Raw genomic sequence first — 20,936 nt, 5'->3', positions numbered from 1 at the left:
CAAGCTCTGTGCTAAAGAAGACGCCAGCAGCTCCCGAGCCCACCTCAGGACCGATGTCCCGGCGGTGCCTTCACTTTCCCTTCCCTGCAGCGCCCGTGCGAGCCTCGCAGCCAGAGCCCTTTCCAGCGCACCCCGCGCTGCCCGAGGAGCGCTGCGCTCTCGGGAGCCGAGGCGGCATTTCCGCGCTTCCCCCGGGGCCGCCCCAGTGCCGGGGATGCCCCGGGGCGGGGACAGGGCGGAGGCTGCCCCGGGCCCCTCCCGCCCCGCGCAGCCCCAGCGCAGCCGAGGCCGCTCGGCCGCGTCCCGGCCCGGCCGGCGACAGCCGGGACACAGCGCCCGCCTGGGCCGGGCAGCGACAGCGAGCCCCGCCGGGCCTGCCGCAAGGCTCCTCCTCCTGACACAGTTCCAAAGAGAACTGATCACACACCACAGAACACAGACACCACACTGTCCTTTGTAAATAACTAAAAGTCCTGAGATTTCCTTTTGGATTATTAATGTAAAAATGTTTGTGAAGATCCCTGTATAGTAAATACATGTCCTCACCCTTTTGTTATCTTAAGAACTAGTGACAAGCACTAAAGTGAGCTAGTAATAAGGAGGGGCATTGTTCTTCACAATAAATGAGTAAGTTATTTCAGTGCATTTATTGTTGGTCTGTGTGGTTCTGTGTGGCTATATCAAAGACTTAAAATACTTTCAAATGTATATACTAAAAATACCAAGAAAGAGTATTATTATGAATTCTTAAAAGTCATAAGGATAGTAATGAGGGCAGAGATTTTATTCTTATTTTCATTATCTGCTATCTTATTCCATTTCCACATGGAGCATCAGCTACTATTGTTTACATCATTATTTCCATTCTTCTCAGTTTCATTGCTTTCTCCCTTTCCTTCACGAGATTGTCACATAAATAGCTTTTTGTTATTAAAGTAGTGCCCATTGGAATAATGCTCAGAGAGAATATGGCAGAAATTATTTTGCAGTAGCAATGACACATATAAAGGATCAATAAGCAAAAACAAAGCCACACAGCAATAGCAAATCATCCAGAGAGTCATAAGAAGTGCAAGAGTCACAGAAATAATTTCACAGGAAATGTTTCTGGGATGTCAAAGTAACTCTTTGTTACTGAACAGCATGTAAAGTAACTAGCTTAAGGTTTCAGCTTACACTTTGCATTTCCAATTGTTCACAGAGGACAAGGTGTCAGGAGCCAAGCCAGGCTCTGAAATGCTCTTGTACAGAGTATGGGATGAACAGTAACACTCCCTTATTTAAACGTGCTAGTAGCCCTTAAAAGCCTTCTTGGATTTATTTCAGCTCTGCAGGGAGGGACAGTTTCCATACAGGCATGAGGGCTTCCATTTCCCACAATGGTTGCTTCAGGCAGGTGAGAGAAGGAAGGCACATCACCATGAACCAGGTTCATGACTCCTGGAAGCCAACCCAGAGCTGCAGGGGATCCTGAGAGGCAGCCATGGCCTGCCCATGCCAGGGGCCAGTGTCTCCTCAAGAGCACTGATCTACTTCTAAAAACAAGACTGCAGAGCAGGTATTCAAAGGAAATTTGTTTTCCATTTCTTTGGGAATGGCTCAGGGGCAGAAATGAAGCAGGGAAGCTCTGACTAAAGAAGACTTAAATTCACAATCTTTCACAACTGTCTTTGTGCTAGGAATTATGTGAAAGTTCAGAGAAACTCTGCAAAGATTGTGTTCCTATGAAAGGGAGAGGGCAGAAACAATCTCATACAGCCCACTCAAGGCAACCCTGCTTGAAAAATTTAATTTCTTCCTAAAGGTGGTAATTTCAGGTTACTTCACATTAACAGTGTAATGACAGAGTTTTAGCACATCGTACCTTATTAATTTGGAATGGCCTTTCTGTGGTACTCTGTTTGTTGAACTTCTCCTCCCAATTGCCTTTGAAATAGATGGCATTCACCAATACAAGCCTGGTCAGAGAATCCAGAATCCCCTCTGCCAACAGGTTCTGAATTTTACCTTTATCATACAAAGAAAAAAACACATTCATTAATAGTTGGAAATGTATCTAAATATAATCCAAGATAGTATCTGCAATTAATACACAAGAGAGAAGAGAATGATGCACCAGGCACAGCAATAGCTCAGCATCTGAGTGGTTTGAATTCACAATCCCATAACCAGGGGTAGGTGTTTACCCAAACAATGGCTACCATTAAACAGAACTGGGTACTGAGTAAAGCACTCACCTTCAGTCCTTTCCTCCACCCAGGCATTGATTTGTTTTCTGGCATCCTCCCAAGCATGCAGGAAGTCCATCTGTTCCAGGCCAGCATGGTAGGATTTCTGACTGGACTCTATAAATGACTAACAGGGACATTCACAAGAGATTTTCAGCAAGAGATTTACTCTCATTCAGACACCAATGATCCTTACATTCTTCACAGAAATCTGCCAGCTTTCCTTCCTCAGCTTCATATAGCTTAAAATTCTCACTGACAAGCTCCTACTAGGATTTATACAACTTTGAACTAGGAATTGTTATTAAATCAAATGACATATGTACTGTAGTACAAATGGCTACCAGAAATTCATTGAAGTTATAAGGGTTTTTTTCCTGTTTCTATTTTATGCTTCAGGGACATAACATATGATTTTATAAGTTTATTTATCAGACTTTTCTAAAAGATATATCAACCATTTGTCCCACAGACAAATAGATGAATGGATCACAGAACCCTCAAGTGTAGAGACTGATGGATTTTACCCTGCTCTGCCATATTCAGATCACATGTTATTTAAAAAATATTCTCTACCAAGTGCAGACACCAGGCTCTGGCAGAATCTATTGCACTCCTGGCTCTCAGCACAGAAAATCTGGAAGGCAAACCCCAAAGCCTGCCTTGACCTCCAGAGGAAAGAGGTAGCAAGTGCTTTATCCTAGCAATCACAACAAATTTAATGGCTACTTACTGGAAGAAACTCAAAGGTCTTTTCTCCATAGAGCCGGTTTGCAGTTCTCAGGATGTATTTGGTGTTTGGATCATTGATTTCAGAGAGAAGGGATTGATACCCATTGTGAGCATCCTGGGCGTTCTTCAGAGAAAGCACCTGCACAAAGATGACATCTGCAGTTCAGACTTTTCTAAAAGATATATCAACCATTTGTCCCACAGACAAATAGATGAATGGATCACAGAACCCTCAAGTGTAGAGACTGATGGATTTTACCCTGCTCTGCCATATTCAGATCACGTGTTATTTAAAAAATATTCTCTACCAAGTGCAGACACCAGGCTCTGGCAGAATCTATTGCACTCCTGGCTCTCAGCACAGAAAATCTGGAAGGCAAACCCCAAAGCCTGCCTTGACCTCCAGAGGAAAGAGGTAGCAAGTGCTTTATCCTAACAATCACAACAAATTTAAATGGCTACTTACTGGAAGAAACTCAAAGGTCTTTTCTCCATAGAGCCGGTTTGCAGTCCTCAGGATGTATTTGGTGTTTGGATCATTGATTTCAGAGAGAAGGGATTGATACCCATTGTGAGCATCCTGGGCGTTCTTCAGAGAAAGCACCTGCACAAAGATGACATCTGCAGTGCTTGTACAAGTCATAAATTAGGGAGCAGCAAATTAACTAGTCTGGATTGTCCTTTCCCCAGCCAAGCCTTACAGGATCACAGAATGGCTCAGTTTGGAAGGGACCTGTGGGGACAATCTGCTACAAAGCCCTGCCCAAGCAGGGACATCTACTGCCAGTAGTCCAGGACTGTGTCCAGATGGATTTTGAGTACTTCCAACTATGGCAACAACATAAGTTTTTGAGAAACTTATATTAATAGTAAATATGAAAAATAATTACAGTTTTTACTCATCTCTCACTTTGCAAAAGAGCCCAACATCAGAACCAAAAGGACTGATTTTGCACTTAATTGTGTCAGGTCACACGTAAAACACATGACAAGTACTATCTGCTACCTAAGCAAGTTTAAAACAAAAAAGTGTAAACCATTCTAACAGTTTGACATTCAGTCACTGTGGATTTTATTTTTATGTCTCTATGTTTTGAAAACATGTATTGTCTGATATTAAGCCCAAACAAGGAAGCAGAAATATTTTATGGAGCTAGAAATTGATCATGCCAAATTAAAAAAAAAAAAAAGAAAATAAAAACACATAGCTCTTAATTACATATTAAAGATGATCTGTCTCAAAAACCACAAAATCCCCACTCAACAAAACCCAGGAAATGCTTAATTTCATAAAGAAGGAATATCCCCTTTCAAAATCAATGAAAATTGATTGTCCTTATACACACAGCAGAGGAAGCACTCTGCTGTCTCACACCACAATGAAAATCACAGTTTAGCACAAGTGCATGTCATAGACTGAATGACACATCTGCTTTTCATATGATCCCATCAAATGCCATCCACCAAGTTTATTCTGACATACCTTGCTTATCTGGGCTTCAGTGCCACCTCTTGAACCCAGCAAAACCATAGACAAAGCAGAAGAAATACTAAATGGTGAAAAGAACACATTCTGCCCACTCTTCTTCTCACACAGCTTTCTTAACAGCTCCACAGCAAAAGTGCTGTTTGCTGCACAGAGGCTTTCCATGCTTCCGAGCCTGGGACATAAAACACAGAACAAGAATGATCAAATTTCTTTGAATACAAAACAGTTGTTTCCCCCTTCTACACTTCCCAGCACAAACTGGGCAGCAAAGGTAGGAAAATTATCAGCTCGCTGGAGACCGATTTGTGCCACAAGGACCTGAGATCCCATACTACACATTTGAATTATTTTACCAGTTTAGGGTCTGCTTCTAAATTGCAATCACATCCATATACAGTGTGACGTCTTTTGAAGTGATCAGGCACAACAGCATTTTGGTGAAGACTCCCTGAAAGAACTTTCTCTTGACTTCACCCACAAAATTATTCCCCTTTATTGGAACACCAAAGCCAAAGTTAGACATCTGAATAGCAGAATTAGCAACTCTTACCTTCTGTAAGTCTACAGACCTTCAGTGGTACCTGCAGCTTGCTTCTACGTGTGCTTGCTGGCTTTTAAACTTTCCAGCCCGGCTGGGAGAAGTCAGCAGAATGACTTGGCCTGCTAGATAAAAGAAGGAAAGAAAAAAATTTATGTCACCAGCTTGACAGATAACTGCAATTTCCTGCTGTATTACAAAGAAAAAAAAAAATCAAAGTTCATTTTAGTTCCATTTTATTGCCTGCAACATGGCAACGCACACAATCATAAACTGTCATACTCTGTATTCATCTGCTATAGGCAGTGAATCTGAGATTAAACACCACACCTATCAAATGAGCAATAAGTACTAGAACACTGAGTTAACCACAGATACATATCATAAGTCATCATAAGATAAAGGCTGATAGTTTTTACTATCTCTGTCTTTTGTTCATCCCTTTAGGCAGGGCCTAGTGTTGACTTGTTGCTACCAAATAAACCCACCAAATAATTTGTACTACTGATTCATTATCTTAGAGAGTTGAAAAGCGCAAGTTTCCACATGCATGCTTTTCAAACCAAGAAAATTTCTTGCTAGCAGCTTTGCTATAAAAAGTAGCAATTTAATCCTATTTCTCTTCTCCCATAACTTGAAAAAAGTACAACCAAAAAACAAGCATGCTTAGATGGAAACAATCCTCCAATTGTGTCTGAATGAATAACTTATTCACCGAACAGAATAAAGAAGAGACACACAGCATTCACGCTGGTTACAGTGTAGACCTGAATTTTCCTATGACCCTAGTATCTGCAGATTGCTAGCAATAAGGTTTTTTTGACCTCCAGGTCAAAACACACAGGAATAGTGACACCAACAGGCTGTTATTTTCTACAAGTGTCTGTAGGGCTTCCACAACTGGCAAGAATTTACAGACAAAAGGACACAATTGACACTATTTGCCTGCCTGAAAATCAGGGGCATTTAAATAATAAATAATATTCATAAATATGATAAATAATATTCAACAGCTGGGACACAAAGCTAGGAGTTACATCTGCATAGTCAGCTGTGCTTTCTCTGCAGCTCAGGAATAGCAACATAACTATGGACACTCTCCTCATCAGAGACATGCACAATTTGGAATCCACAGTTTCAGAGACAATACACAATGACTGCACTTTTAAGGAACAAAAAGCCTCACAGCACATATTTGTCAGTCAATTGTAAACCGCTGCAAAGCCCTCCGTGGTCAAAGGGTTTGCTGACAGCAGCTCATTCCTCAGTCTGCTCTCCCCATGCTCTGCAGGTCAGCAGTGAGACACCGGTGCAGTTTTGTGTTCCTGCCACTCTGCATTTGAAGCATATATTCTCAGCAGTCGACACCTATGCCTCAGGACAGTCTTTACGGACCAAAGGGCTGTATGTAGATCAATCAGCAGTCAAGCACTGCAGGGCCTTGCCATGGGAAAACCACAGCAGGGTGCAGCTCTCCTCCAGCCTGCAGCCCAAGAGACACTTCCCCTGTTAACTACGACGTGGATCAGCGTCCGGCAAACAAGGACACTTCCCTATGGCGAGTCAGCTACATCAGAGGAGTCTCAAGCTGACTCCCAACCGCAGAGGGAACTCAGGGCAGTGAGCACCAGGCCATGTCCATCTCCACAGACACAGTTCTGTCCGTGGCACAGACACCCCTTTTCCCACCCGCGGAACTACAGCAGGCTTCCTTGAGGGAAAAGGCTTCATTTAGGATTTGGATTGTTGGGAGCGATGTAAAAACACCTGCAGGGCAAGACCGCGGACAGCTCCTGGTGATGGCCCTTGGCATCCCTGGGACGCAGGGAATGACACAGCTCCGCTGCTCTCGGGCTCCTGACCCCTGTGCCTCTGCAGGGGCGGGGAGGGGCAGGGAGGAGCCTGACACTGTCCCAGCAAGCTGAGGCACAAAAAGGTTTGGCCGTCCCTAGAAAGAAGAGTTCTTTTTCCGCCCCCGCCCCGAGATTCGCCCCGCGGGAGATGTCCCAACCCCGCGGCGCTCCCGGCGCTCCCACAAGAAGCGCTCCAGCCGCACCGCCGCGGCTCCAGCTGGCAAGAAGCAGCTGTGTTTAGGCAATGTCACGAAAGAGAGAAGAAAAAGAAAGAAAATGCAAAACACAGTAAAAGCAACGTCATTCAGCTCTACTTCCTAAAAAAAAAAACCAAAAACACCGCAAAACAAGAAAACCCTGAAAAGCACAGGCACAGGCTTCCCCGTAGAAAACCTTCACGACCACGCGGCAACAGCAACGCGGCCGCCGCACTCACCCTGCCGGCCGCCGCCTCCCTGTTCCCGGAAGCGCAGCCGAGCAGAGGGAAAGAACGGGAGCCCGCCCAATCCCGGGATTTAGCCAGAGGCTGAGGCGCTTCACCCTTGGCCGCCGGGAACGGGAGGCGCCGCAGCCCCTCCCGGTAAAATGGCGGCCCCCCGCCTCAGGCTGGCCTGGCAGCCGCCTCTCCCCTGCCCTTGCAGCTCCGCCGGCCACGGCCCGTGTTTCTCCACCTCTGCCTCCCTCTCGTGGCAGAGCTGACAGAAAACACCCCCGGTCCATGAGGCGCTATTAATTACTTATTTCTGAGGCTAGGATTGCTTTGAGCCAAGTTGAGCTGTTCCTGTAGCCAGACACTGTACGGACTTAACCCTTCTGGCAGAGCTGACAGAAAACACCCCCGGTCCATGAGGCGCTATTAATTACTTATTTCTGAATAATTTCTGATTGCTTTGAGCCACATTGAGCTGTTGCTGTAGCCAGATACCGTACGGACTTAACCCTTTCTCGCATTCCTGAGGGTTTGAGTGAGGCAAATAGCCATAAGAAAGCTGTATTTTTTTATTATTTTATTAAAAGGAATCTGTAGAGCAACATGAGGGTTATTGGGAGCTGATGAAGACTTGCAGCTGAGATGTGGAAGGCAAGCGGGGGGATGACCACAGGGTGAAGGTTGGGAGATCTGCCTCCAGTATTAACTCCAGGGCTTAGTCTAGGGCTAAAAAGCAGGAGCTGGGTCTGATTGCTGCAGGCTGGGGGTACATGCTAGGACTGCATCAGCGTAAGTGGCCCTCATCACAAGGGTAAGGAGAAACAGCACTGTGCACAAATATATTTTGCCAGAGTCTGAGTGGGAGAGATATACAGTGATAAGGGCAGAGCTATGATGATGGCCTGATCCAAACGATAGCCAGGATTGATCTGTGGGTGCAAGGCATCAGACAATCCTTGTGGCACTGCCATGGTTGTCCCTTCGGCTTAGAAAGGAGTCATTGGAAAAGCTGTGCCTCAGGCACCAGAGTGTGTGGTCTAATGAGGAAGGGGTTCAGTTCCTGCTCCCCTGGAGCCTCAGGTTTGGGGTTTGCCTCTATGCTAGCAAGCAAGCATCTCCTGCTCTGCAGGGCAAGGGCTCACCAACTAGGGTGAGCAAAACCTGCCAAAGAAGAGGATGGTTTGCGATTTGTTGTGTCTGATAAAGAAGATAAAAGGGTGGTCAGCTTTGAAAGTCATTGTTGGGACTCTTGATCTCATCATCAATACACCTGTGGCAGCTGCTGCCTCCGTACCTTCTTCATTGACCTCCACAAAAGCTTTGTGAATAACTTGTGAGATGAAAAGATCCTTCTTCACTGACATCCCTGTGAAATCAGCCTGACCTGGGTCAAAAGCATTTCGTATCCCCATGCTGCTCAGAGGGGATTTAAGGTCATAATTTTCTTCCAGCTTCAACTTGGGCAGGTATAGATTCACTTCAGCTTTCATCATATTGTCTGATTTGGTCCATTCAGACAGTTTCTCATATGTCAGCTCTCTTTCCACCTGCAATGAGTTGAGGAAGAAAGCAGTTGGAATGTGAAGGACAGAGACAAGACATGTACAGACCAGTGTCTTATTGCTCATCAAGAACATGTAAAGCAAGGCCCAGCTACCAGCAGTGACTACAGATGGAACGTGCATAATATTTAGAGGGCGTGATCTGACAAAGTGCTGAGTGACTTATACTCCTATTTATTTTCTTAAAGGTGAGGAGGTGTAGGCCTGAAGCCTCAGAGTAATTTATCTTTTTCTTCCCCTTGTGTGAAGAACATTGCTGATTTTGCAATGTATTACTTATAACAATCATATAAGTATTGTATAAATAATAGGTGCTTGATGTGTGTGTATATGGATAAATTTTCTTTTAGTGGTGATAAATAGGATGCGTGGGAACTGAGGTACAAATAAAAATATTTCCCCTGCTCTGCTTAGAATCTGAAACTGATCCTGGCATAGTCATGAGTTGCTGTTGGCACCTTCTGGGTCAGGGTAGTCAGCACTTAGTTTGTGGTGAGGTTTCTCAAACTATCAGCTGGAAATCCAGACTGAAAATTACATAAGAATGAATTAATACAGCCCTCAGGAGAAGATAACTCTAGGGCATGGTGATCCTAGTTTTCCCTATGCTATACTGGCAATAGGAAAGAGGATACAAAATAGTTCAAGACAGTTGTGTGGACATAGGTTTTAGATGTACTGTGTTTGCAATGTACTGCATGTCCTGAATCCTAAGCTGAAAATCATGGTGTTACAGTTTCTGAAACAAAGAGCTATTCTACTGTGATTTGGAAGCTTGTTCTTCCTCACTCTTTTCATCTGTTTCTGTTACTCTTTCATAGTGTATGTGATGCAACAGTAGGTCTGCTTTACCAGCTCCAGGCCAGTAGTGTTATCACTGATGTCGTCGGGAAGAAGAAGGAGCATGCTGAGTTCATTTTCCACATATGGCAGCTCAATGATTCTGAATTTCATTGTGGTTTCATGGAATATGAAAAATTTGTCTTTCAAAAACATCATGTGTACTGGTTTAGTCTTGGTCTGGAAAAAATTCAGACATAAAAATTACTTTACACATTAAAAGGATGATAAAATTTACTTGCTTCATCGAACTGAAAACAAGTACAAGATTCAGCAGCATCTGGATACCAGGACCCTTTTCTTTAGACAGGATCACACACACCTCTTTTCAAAGTCTTTGAGATCTTTATAAAAAATTAGTATAAACACACAAGCTAAAAACCTATTAACTGAATCCCATGTAATGTATTTCTAAATCTAAAATAAAGATTAAGAAATGGTCCTGAAGACACCTAGATCTGTGAGGAAGGAGGGGGAGAAGGTGCTCCAGGCCCTGGAGCTGAGATTCCCCTGCAGCCCATGGTGAAGACAATGGTGGTGCAAAAATCCACCCTGCAGCTCCTGGAGAACCCATGCTGGAGCAAGCTCCTGGCAGGACCTGTCATGCTGTGGAGAGCAGCCCTTTTCTGGCATCACCTGTGACCCCGCAGTGGACTCACACTGGAGCAGGTCTTGCAAAACTGCAGACCGTGGGAAGGACCCACGTGAAGGAGTTTATCCCATGGACAGGACCCCACACTTGAGCAGAGGAAAAGTGGGAGGAGGAGGAGGAGGAAGGAGCTGTAGAGAGAACATTCAATGAGCTGACGACTACATTAGCTCATTCCCAGTCCCCTGCACTGCTTTGGGGCACAGGTGAGTTGCAAGTGAAGTTGAGACTGGGAGGAAGGGAGGGTGAGGAGGAGGCACTTTATGTTTGGTCTACTTCACACTAACTTACTCTGAGAATTGGCAGTAAATGAATTTCTTGAAGTTGAGCCTGTTCTGCCCATGATGGCAATTGATAAATGTTCTTCCTGTTCTTTGCCTGACCCATGCATGACCTTTTCATCCTATTTTTCTCCCCCTATCCAGTTGACAAGGGGCAGTGATAGGGAGTCTCAGTGGGCAACTGGTGGCTGGCCAAGGTCACCCACCACAACCAACTGCTGTGACAGATCCTAAAACTGCACACGTAGTCTAGTAGGTTTCGGGTACACAGTCACATCAATTGGTTCACATTTTCTGGCATACAAAAGGTATTTGCACCCTTAATCTATGTCAAACAAAATGTTTGTTTCCATTGACAAATAGTTTTGCTTGCTTTTGACACAGTCCAGAAATATGCGTGCAGTCAGCTACTGGGAATTGTCAGTGCATGATCATTTAAATGCTGTTAGCTCAATGAGTAGATCATCTGAATAGATCACGCTCACACACTCAGCTAAAATGACAAACCCCATGGAAATTCCCTGTGAGGTTTGATGTAAAACCCAGGGTGCATGTGGGAAGAAGAGCTGGATGAGATCCCACGATCTCAGGGTCCCAAGACAGAAGTGAGCTATAGGTGTGTGTAAACATTGCTCTCAAAAGCAACCTGGTCCTGTTTGAAAATAGTGCTTAGAGACATTTCTTCTTGTCCTTAAGCTACTTTTCTTAACTTACTTTGCTTAGCTTACTTTGCTTAGCTTATTACTTTAAAAAAAAAACAAAAACAAACTTCAACTGTTCCTAAGTATTTTGATACTGAGGAGTTATAAATTAAAAATCCAGTTTTCATGGATATGCATAAACAAGACAATGCTGAGTTATTTTCACAGTTTGTATTCTCCTGAGTTTTTACCACTTTCTCAGCTATGAGTAGTGTTGCAGTGGCATATTAAATACAGATGAAGTATTTTCTCCTCACTAATAGACATATTAACATAGGACAGCAGGCATAATGATATAATAATGACAAGGAATTTACCTTGCTTATTCTGAAGGGCATCTCAGAAGTATTTTTCTCCAGAAATTTCTTCTCCCACTTTCCTTTGAAATAAATGGCATTTACTAAGACCAGCACAGTGCGAGAATGGAGAGATCCTGCAGGCAGCAGACGCTGTATTTTCCCTTCAAAAATCAGATAAAGGGACTGTTATTCCATGTGACTGCACAACTTGCCAATTTTAACTGTTCTTTGTCTGTGCCTACCTCTCTTTCAAAAATGTTTGCATTTGGGAGGGTATTTTTTGTATGTTTTTATGTTGTACATATGGTAAAAATGACCTTTTGAAGTATCTCTGTGTCCTTTGTCCAGAGAAGTTGTGGATGCCCCATCCCTGGAAGTGTTCAAGGCCAGGTTGGATGGAGCTTTGAGCAATCTGGTAGTCGAAGATGTCCCTGTCTATGGCAGGGGAGTTGGAACAAGATGATCCTTAAGGCCCCTATCTAACCTAAACCATTCTATGAATACTCTGGGTTTTGGGTTTTTTAAAATTATAGTGATAAATGGCGTTTGGTAGTAAATGGTATTGGAAAGTGGGTAAAGCAGAATAGCTTGGATGTTCTGTGAAGTTGGTTGCCAGCAGCTGAAGAATGCAGAAGTGAAACCCTCACTAATCATTGTGTAGCCACAGAGTACCTGTGCAGGCCTTTGAACAGCAATGATTCAGAGGAGGCTACAGCATAAAGAATTCAGGGAAGGACCTTGTAAGGAGCAGCAGTTAGGCTGGAGAGCGACATTCTTCAGACTATTTAGCTGTACTTTACTCATCACCTCCCTGCCCTGAGCTTCCACCTTTTATGGATTCTTGGCTGTGAGAGCAATAAATGTGGAAATACAAAATATTTGAAAGTTAGACAAGAAAAAAGCCATCAGAGTGATACTTACTCTCAGTTTTATTTTCTACCCATGAATTGATCTGTGCTCTGACTTGTTCTGCAGCTCTCTTAAAGTTTACAGCTTGTGGTTTTGCATTGTAATAGCTTGTAATGAGTTGTAAGAACTTCTGAAAGATAGAATTAAAGAACATGTGCTTATGTAGTTGAACTTGAGTTATAAAAATATTATCAGTTTAACAGAATACACAATCTGCTGATACATAATTTAAGAAAACTTGGTTTATATGCAATAACCCTTATAGTAAGGCCTGATACATTCACTTCTAAATATGAAGTAAGGATGGATCAAACTTCAGTCTCAAGGAAACGGATACTTCAAATTTTTTTGTTTGAAATCAAAGGTAGAAATTTTTAGTTTTGAAATATACATGAAACCTTTACATTTTTTAATTTCTCAAAATGACATTTTTATATAATTTAAATACTTTTTTTTTCCTGATTTATGAAGTAGTGTTCAGTACAAGATGGAAGAATAGTCTCATGTAAAGTTGAACAAAGGCTTTTAGTTTGCTTCAGAGGGTGAGGAACCTGCAAAAAATTTGTGAGGACAATAAAAGGAATGTTCTGGTAGAATAAAGTCATGGCAGAAAAACAGAATTAACATTTCCATTGCTATCTGCATGGAGATTCCCAGCAGGAAATTCCCTTGATTCTCTGTAAAGCAAACATACATGAGATTATGGAGAAAATGAGCAATACACATTCAGAAAGACAAATTGTTTATTACTCAGGAAACCAAACAAACTCCAAAATCAAAGAACAGTAATCACATTAAAAACCCCCTTCCAAGGACCTGGAGGATGATTAATACAACATCAGTTTTGCAAAGATTTCAGAGATACAGATAATTACAAACCATGAGTCGCTGTGGGGCAAGTGAGTAGAATGGGTGTAGTGGGTGTTTGGGTTAACGTGACTTATTGGAGAAGTGTCAACACATTTTGTAATAGGAAATCCAAAACCACAAATCTGTTGGAGTTTTCTGAAGGTGTTAGGAAGCATATGGGTAAAAGGGCTGAGCCATTACAGTCTTTTTGGGTTACCAAAATGCATTTTGTAGGACTTGTCACCAAAGGCTGAGCATCCATGGGGCTACAGAGATACATCTCATTTGTTTGAAAGACTAGAATCCAAGAGTAGGAGGAAAAAACATTCACAATGAAGGGTTATTACTGCTGCAGTACCACAGAGATATGTGTACTGTAATCTGTGCTACAGTATTTTTTATATAAAACCAAAGTCTAGATGCTTACGTTAAAATATATATATTAGCATATTTATAGGTAATCCAGTAAAGTGTAAGATATAGGAAGTGATTGTTATGGTTTAGGAATGAGGTATTGAAGCTGTAATGGACAGGTGCATGAAAAAAACCTGCCTAATCATGGCCAAAAATGCAAATAAAAATGTAGGAATTATGAAGAAAAGAGTAGGCAACAAAAGAGAAATTTCTATAATGACACTTTATAATACTGTAGTGTGTCCACTGTCTGAGTTTGCAATGCAGCTGTGGCCTCCTCAGTCTCAGAAACACTACAGTATAAAAAATACAGACACAGGGATGAGGGTGACCAGAGGTGTGGAGAAATGTCCTTCAGAACAGAGATGAACCAACAGCGATGCCATCAGGCAGCAAGCCCAGAAAGCACAAGTGCTTCCTGCAGTGTATAGCTCAGCTGTGGAAATCCTGGTGCTGAGGGCTGAAGTAGATTCAAAAGACCAGTGTGCAAAGCCCTGAAACAACAGCTCATCAGGATCACTTAAGTAGACATGCCCTCTGGCTCAGGAAGTCCCTGAGCTGCAGAGCAGTTGGTGGCCACAGCAGATTCTGGAGAAGAATCACTACACAGTTTTCTCATGCCCTTGCCAAACTATTGCTCACTGCTGAAAACAGATGGACCTCTTGCCTGTCCAAGACTATCCCTCTATGGCTGTCCTCGTGCACTCTCTCAATCCCCAGTGCTATCATTTGGAATGTTTTTATCGTCTCTATTGATAATCACTCTTCATGTCAGCATACCCCCAAGTAAAGATGTGCAACTCACAGGCAGTAATGGGTAAGTCTTTTCCTCATACAGTCCATTGGCACTCTTCAGCAAGTAAGTGCTTCTGCGTTTGTTGATGTCAGACAGGAGCTTTTTGAAGCCAGAGTGGATGTTTTCTGCTCCCTCATGCTCAGGATCCTTGGAAAGAGACACCAATTAATTATGTTTGGTTTTTTTTGTTTCTGTTGCACCTGCTTTATTTAAATTGTTCATGCTGTTTTTATTAAAAAGGAGTTTTAGGGAATGAAACTTTTTTGAGGATATTGCATGTTTGCAGAACTGTGTATAAGTAGATAAATGGGATTCTACCTGTAGGGCAATGATTTATTTCTGCAGCACTCTGGGGGCATTTGGGGGCATCATCTGATGGTGCATCTGAGTCTCCTCATTTTTGTCATTTTCAGGCCTGATTTTCAGTTTCACAAGACCTTTCAGTTTCACAAGGATCCATCAATGCAGCCTGGCAACTTTTGATGTGTTCTACCCTCACAGAAACTAATGTCAGGTCATGGATTTACCAACTATTCAAATTTTTCTGTTTCACATGGGTACTTTCTGTTGCTATTTGGATTTTGGAGAGAGCTTGTTTTGGATGTCAGTGGTGATGGTTTAAGGGAGGATGAGGTTGCTTGCCAGCTGTTTCCAGCTGTTGCTTTGCAAATGGAGGAATGAGCTGCTACCTGCCAGCAGCTCCCCACCAGCTGCCTGGATGCAGTGTCCTACCCCATGTCATGTGCTGTGCCCTGCACGTGAGACTCCAAGAGCCTCTGCCACTGACTCAGGGTGACTTGTCTGTCATTCCTTGCTGTGATCTTTTCTCACTCATGCTGAGGTGTGGGCTGCCAGGAAGGACACCTAGGAAAGAAGTTGGTAGGCAGAGGACACAGGATAACAGAGGCTGGTTTTTTTCAGTGGGATGGGAATAGAACAAAGAGGCAACAGGGGGAAGGAAATACCTGAAGGAAAAGATTAGGCAGTTTGTGCTACAATTTATGAAGTCAGTGAGTTGCTAAAATGAATGGGAATGCAGTGATTCATCTTAAAGAACCATCTCACATCATCAAGGGAGAGAAATATATAATCCCCTTTTTTATTTGAAGTTAGTCTAATTTAATTTCTTTCAGTTCTCTATGCTGAAAAAAACATGGCTTGATTGCATTTAATGCTTTTCAGTGATTAGGGAGTTCATTTGTTGAAAAAGATCTGGGCCATTTCTCCTGCTGGCAAGTCTCTGGGGAGGAGATGAGCAAGGGTGAGTCGACACACGTTACCTTAAAGGGGAGTGTTGTCTGCCTGTTGTGTCTGTGCATACAAAAGGAGGAAGGGACTTAATTGGGTGGGGCTGGAGTCAGGTGTGAATGCAGTACTTGTTTATCACTACAGAAAAAATATCCCAACCAGCCTGAAGGTGATAAGAAATGGAATTGTCCAAAGCATATTAGGACCAATGATTTTTTTGCTATTTCCACAGCCCAGCTAAAACCAAATGAGAGAGTATTATGGGCAATCAAAATTCTGTTAGTGTTTCAGTTCTGCTTTTGAAAGACTGAATTAATGAGTTTTACAGCCATATTACCTCCTTGTTCACTTTTTCTGTGTATAGTTCTTACTGAACTGAGACTACTATTAGATAATAGACTGAAAACAAGCAGATGGTAAAAGCCTAAAAGCAGTGGTTGCATTGGACTGTACCATTTTCAGAGATTTTTATCTCAGAATCTTTTGTTGTAATAAATACCATCTTTCTTTTCTTTGGTCTTGCTGGAGAAGGCCTTGTTGTCTCAGATGAACTTCCTTCTCTTGCAGTCTCGTTAAAATGAAGAACCTGTGATGATGATGATAAGTGTTTATAAAGACAGCTTGTTTGTTTGAGATTAAAATGCCCAAGGGTTGTAAATATCTTAGTTTTCCATGGTAATCCACCAGCCATGCCCAATGATAGTCTGTTGAAGTTATTGAGGACAATTATGTTACATGTTATTGAGGACATTGATTAAATCTTTGTAACTGTATCATCACTATATATATTTTGGCCACATGGATTGCTTAATAATAGATCAGTATTGTGAGTGGAACAGGCTCCCCAGGGAGGTGGTCACAGCACCAAACCTGGCATAGTTCAAGAAGTGTTTGGACAACACTCTCAGGCACATGGTGTGACTCTTGTGGTGTCCTGCACAGGGCCAGGAGGTGCCTTACAACTCAATATATTCTATGACTCTCTGATATTTTCAGTACTCACACAGCTCCATTATTCGTAGAAGAATTATAATTTCTATGGACTAACTATGTCACAAAGATTTCTGCCTCTCCTGTGTAGCCAAACACATGTTCAGGAAAGCTTGCTTTACTGTATGCAGTAAGAGAAAGCAGATATACTGCTGCCAGAACCAGCTGAGATCTAGGAGCAGTCATATCTTGCTCGAGAGATTATCTCCAGATTTCTTTTCTCTAGCATGTCATAGTGCCATATTAATTTTTTTAATAGAGGTGTGTACATTTGGGCACTATATTAGGTTAATTATTCAGCTTGCTTTACTGTATGCAGTAAGAGAAAGCAGATATACTGCTGCCAGAACCGGCTGAGATCTAGGAGCAGTTGTATCTTGCTCAAGAGATTATCTCCAGATGTCCTTTCTCTAGCTATCATAGTGCCATATTAATTTTTTTTAATAGAGGTGTGTACTCATTACTTTTTGGGCACTATATTAGGTTAATTATTCTGTTCAGAGGGCAGTTAAAATGGAACAGAGAGCTCCAAGCAAGACCAAGAGTAGCCTCTAAATGTTGATAACTGCTCTTGGCAGATCACTTGCAATGCTCTGTTAACTGTAAGTGTAGGCTGAATGTAGGGTTGGTGGAAAGCAAAGATCATGGAAATAAAGTGGAAGTGACCTTCCATAGTGTTGGTACAGAAAATAGCTGTACTCATGCTGTCAGCATTGCAGATCACTGTCCTCCCATCTTGTTCCTCGCTGTTCTCCATAGGTAGAATAACAGTGCAATTTATGTAGGAACCCCCTGAAGGTGGAACATGGTTAATTTCAGAGCTTACCTCAGCCATCTGGCTTGCAGTGTCACCTTTTGCACCCAGGTGGACCATGGCAAGAGCAGTTGCAATACTCCAAGGAGAAAAGAAAATGTTTTGGCCTTTGGATGTTTCATTCAACTTTTTGTAAAGGTCCAGAGTGAAGCTGTTGGTTGATACTGAGAGAGATTCCATTGGTACACCTGAGACAAACGAGTGTCAGAGAGAGGTGGTGACTGCCCCTTCACTTCTTTTAAAAAATATGAAGCTGCCAGTGGGAGATTGCCTGCACCTCTCAAAAACAGTCTGAAGACACCCCTGGGTAAAAAAGTATTTTACCCTCGGTAAAATACTGCACAGAGACCAAGTACAGTCAGCTAGTAGGTTTCTTTCTAAGACCTGAATTATTTTTTCCTTCCTCATCACTTTCATTGTCCTTGTCAGGTTTATTTGTTTTTCATCAGCTGAGTACAATTTTAGCTAGAAGCGTTTTCAGAGTTTAGACTTGTTTCAAAAACTTATTTGCTCTTTCCCTTATTTTCTTGAAGTTATTATTCAATTCTAAGAGACTGAAACAGAATAAATTCTCACCGTGCTACTTTGGGCTTTTTTCTATTTATTTAAATTTCCTGTACTATTATTTTCTGTGGAAAAAAAGCTGAGTTCAGATGATATATCCTGAAGGCTAGTAGAGAGATACAGATTATTACACATTCTTGGTGGAGGTAAGCCCATATTTGGAAACTCTAGCTGGATTTGGAAATTTTAGCTAATTTCTGTTTTTCAAGAAAATTCTTTTATCTTACATACAACCCCAAATAGTTCCTCTTTTAACCAACAACAAATTTTCTTTGGTTTCCTGCTGGTTTGTTCAGTATGTTTTCTATAATTTTTCTTCCTCTTTTCTTAGGTATGTTTTTGCAGGACAAAACCAAAGCAAACAAATAACCACAACCCCAGGATTAAATTGATTTTCATACATGAATCCAGAACAAACCTGTGCATCCTATTAGCATTTTTTGGTCCATCTAATACTTTGATAAATATTATGACAAACTCAGACGTTTCCATTATCTTCATCAGAATAAAGATTAATAAAACATTTGATAAAGTTAGTGTAAGATGGCATCAAGTAAAATTTAAGCATTAGATCAACAACAGCAGTTGGGCATTTAAACCCATCTTCACCCACAATTTGTGTGGTTAAATCAAAACTGAAGTCCTTGAAGTGGGCTGCTCCCATGGAGTGTCCAAGATGCCTGGAGCCTTTGAGGTCCTCAAGTTCTGCTTTTAAAGCTTCCCAGAGCTCTGCAACAGCTCTGAAGCATTCCCAGGAGCACTTCAGAGGTGAATACCATGCAGTCTAGCTCACGCCTAAGCATTTTTAGGTCCTTCACATCACATATCCTACTGCTGTTCCTGGAGATGCTGACACTCCCTGGTGATTAAGGCACCCTTTTCACAGGTCAGGAAACTTTCTGCCCTCCCAGGGTCTGTAGGTTTTGCCCAGCCCTGGTTTGCATTCTGTCCACTGTGCCTCAGTACAAGGTTTTCCTATGGGCTACACTTCATAAAAAAAAATAAACATTCCACTGAATGACTTTTGTGTCATCATTTAACCACTCAGTTCCAAAGAATTTTAAGTGAATTTTTAAGACTTTCAAATAAAAGCTAGTTATTTTGATACAAATATCTAATTACCTGAAATCCTGAGGGAGAAAAGAGTTAAGATCTGTCTTCAGTCAGGATCTGTGGCGGTCTGTGGGGCAATGAGTACTTTTGTAAATGTAGAAATATTTGCACCTCCCTTTTCTTATCTACATCCTCTTCTGGTGTTGAATGTGCACATTCTCTCATTTATTCCTAGTTCTCCTCTCTACCACCTGCTTTCAGAACTTAGAGACCTTCTCAATTCAAGGTGGGTGTATGTCCTGGAACATGAAGGCCAGTTCCCTACAGATGTCCTCCACAACCTTGGAGTTTGGCCCGCAAAAACATAGGAATTGCAGAAAATAATTCAACCACGCTGCATTGCCAACAGATATAGTGAAATAATTTTACACCTTTTTTTCTCTGTACTCTACCAACAGGGAAAATTAATAGAAACTGATCTCAAAGCTATGGCTAAAAGGGAATATTGAAGTAGACTGTTAATCTCATTGATCCTCTTGTTAAATTTGAGGGGAAGCATCTAAATACTTGTAGACCTCAGGTCACATAAAGCTCTTATTTCATACAAGGATATTTTGCATTTTTGCTCATTTTTTAAAAGAAAATAGATCACAAAGGAAGTTCAGAAGGTATTTACACAGTCAGGTCACATAAAGCTCTTATTTCATACAAGGATATTTTGCATTTTTGCTCCTTTTTTTAAGAAAATAGATCACCAAGGAAGTTCAGAAGGTATTTACACAGTCGCCTAAAATAAGTGATGAAATAAGAGTGAATTCTGGGCTCATTTGAACTGGTGGATGTTGTTTTGAAAGACTTCTGGTCCTCGCAAAATCAGTGAAAGTGCTTTAGATACCTACAGGTCCTGCATTGTACTGAGCTTAGTCTCTGATGGACTTAGGGAGTTTGAATGATCCACCAAAAGCTGAAAAGCTACTTGGAAACTCTGCTTGTAATGATTTCTTTTATTAAAACTGTCATGTTAGAGCAGGGAGCAAAAATGTGAGAATGTGTAAAACTGGGTATCAGCAAAGGTGTAAAGTAAGATGTTCACAAATGCAGTTTGAATGATCCACCAAAAGCTGAAAAGCTACTTGGAAACTCTGCTTGTAATGATTTCTTTTACTAAAACTGTCATGTTAGAGCAGGGAGCAGAAACATGAGAATGTGTAAACTGGGTATCAGCAAAGGTGTAATGTAAGATGTGCACAAATGTTTTACTTTAAACCAGTGTAATTCTGATCTCAATCTGTGTAACTCAGATTAAATTGTATTGATAAATGTTATTTGTGATCATGATCTGTCTTTTCTGCTACATTCAACCTTAGTAAAAAATGGCCTCTGCCCACCAGTAGGGCACATGCAGAGTAAACACATTACCTGCATGCTGTCAACCTATAGAGAAAAGTATGAAGTTCATCTTCAGTATGAATTTCATCTTTTGAACAAGGATTATATTTTAGTGCTTTTATACATTTAAAATCTGACTGCTGCATATGCCATACAAGGTTTCAAGAGAGATATGTGTGCCTTGCTTTCTTCATACCTTATGTTTTTAAGTGCAGTTTTTGTGCCTTGCATGTGCATCTTATTTTCTTGCTTCGAAAATGTATTAGGCAATGTTGTATTTACTTATGAGCTTAAGAAATGTTTCTGCT

General features: G+C 41.8%; 2 protein-coding genes across 5 annotated transcripts; both read right to left on the bottom strand.

Annotated features, from left to right (window-relative positions):
* Positions 1-1,813: 1,813 nt before the first annotated feature.
* Positions 1,814-7,521, bottom strand: LOC120508345 (leukocyte elastase inhibitor-like). Of its 4 annotated transcripts, none has more exons than XM_039721838.1 (6): positions 7,277-7,521; positions 5,019-5,112; positions 4,444-4,621; positions 3,427-3,564; positions 2,238-2,355; positions 1,814-2,007 (listed from the first exon to the last, which is right to left on the bottom strand). In XM_039721838.1, exons 3-6 carry the CDS (start codon positions 4,609-4,611, stop codon positions 1,829-1,831), a joined length of 603 nt encoding a protein of 200 aa, XP_039577772.1. In that variant the 5' UTR covers positions 4,612-4,621; positions 5,019-5,112; positions 7,277-7,521; the 3' UTR covers positions 1,814-1,828. The 4 variants fall into 4 exon arrangements, with proteins under 4 accessions (XP_039577772.1, XP_039577782.1, XP_039577751.1 ...); XM_039721848.1 differs by having other exon boundaries at positions 5,019-5,109; XM_039721817.1 differs by having other exon boundaries at positions 5,000-5,112; positions 7,277-7,519.
* A 304-nt stretch (positions 7,522-7,825) lies between these two features.
* Positions 7,826-19,370, bottom strand: LOC120508269 (heterochromatin-associated protein MENT-like). The gene is made up of 8 exons (XM_039721700.1): positions 19,309-19,370; positions 17,635-17,810; positions 16,318-16,404; positions 14,580-14,717; positions 12,524-12,641; positions 11,621-11,763; positions 9,685-9,852; positions 7,826-8,817 (listed from the first exon to the last, which is right to left on the bottom strand). The coding sequence occupies exons 2-8, from the start codon at positions 17,800-17,802 to the stop codon at positions 8,416-8,418; spliced, it is 1,224 nt and encodes a 407-aa protein (XP_039577634.1). The 5' UTR covers positions 17,803-17,810; positions 19,309-19,370; the 3' UTR covers positions 7,826-8,415.
* Positions 19,371-20,936: the final 1,566 nt, after the last annotated feature.

The sequence above is a fragment of the Passer montanus genome, unplaced genomic scaffold (genome assembly GCF_014805655.1).
Source record: "Passer montanus isolate IOZ18808 unplaced genomic scaffold, ASM1480565v1 scaffold107, whole genome shotgun sequence".
Taxonomy (NCBI): Eukaryota; Metazoa; Chordata; class Aves; order Passeriformes; family Passeridae; genus Passer; species Passer montanus.
The sequence above is the reverse complement of the archived record's forward strand: the minus strand, read 5'-3'. Positions and strand labels throughout refer to the sequence as shown.

Bases quoted from the DNA above. Each gene is read 5' to 3' on its own strand.
- LOC120508345 (XM_039721838.1), bottom strand. From the start codon at position 4,611: ATGGAAAGCCTCTGTGCAGCAAACAGCACTTTTGCTGTGGAGCTGTTA. The intron at 3,565-4,443 runs GTATGTCAGAAT...ATCTTTGTGCAG, and splicing joins CTGAAGCCCAGATAAGCAAG to GTGCTTTCTCTGAAGAACGC. The intron at 2,356-3,426 runs GTAAGTAGCCAT...TGTCCCTGTTAG, and splicing joins AGACCTTTGAGTTTCTTCCA to TCATTTATAGAGTCCAGTCA.
- LOC120508269 (XM_039721700.1), bottom strand. From the start codon at position 17,802: ATGGAATCTCTCTCAGTATCAACCAACAGCTTCACTCTGGACCTTTAC. The intron at 16,405-17,634 runs GTAAGCTCTGAA...TCATCATCACAG, and splicing joins CTGCAAGCCAGATGGCTGAG to GTTCTTCATTTTAACGAGAC. The intron at 12,642-14,579 runs GTGAGTTGCACA...TCTATCTTTCAG, and splicing joins AGACTTACCCATTACTGCCT to AAGTTCTTACAACTCATTAC.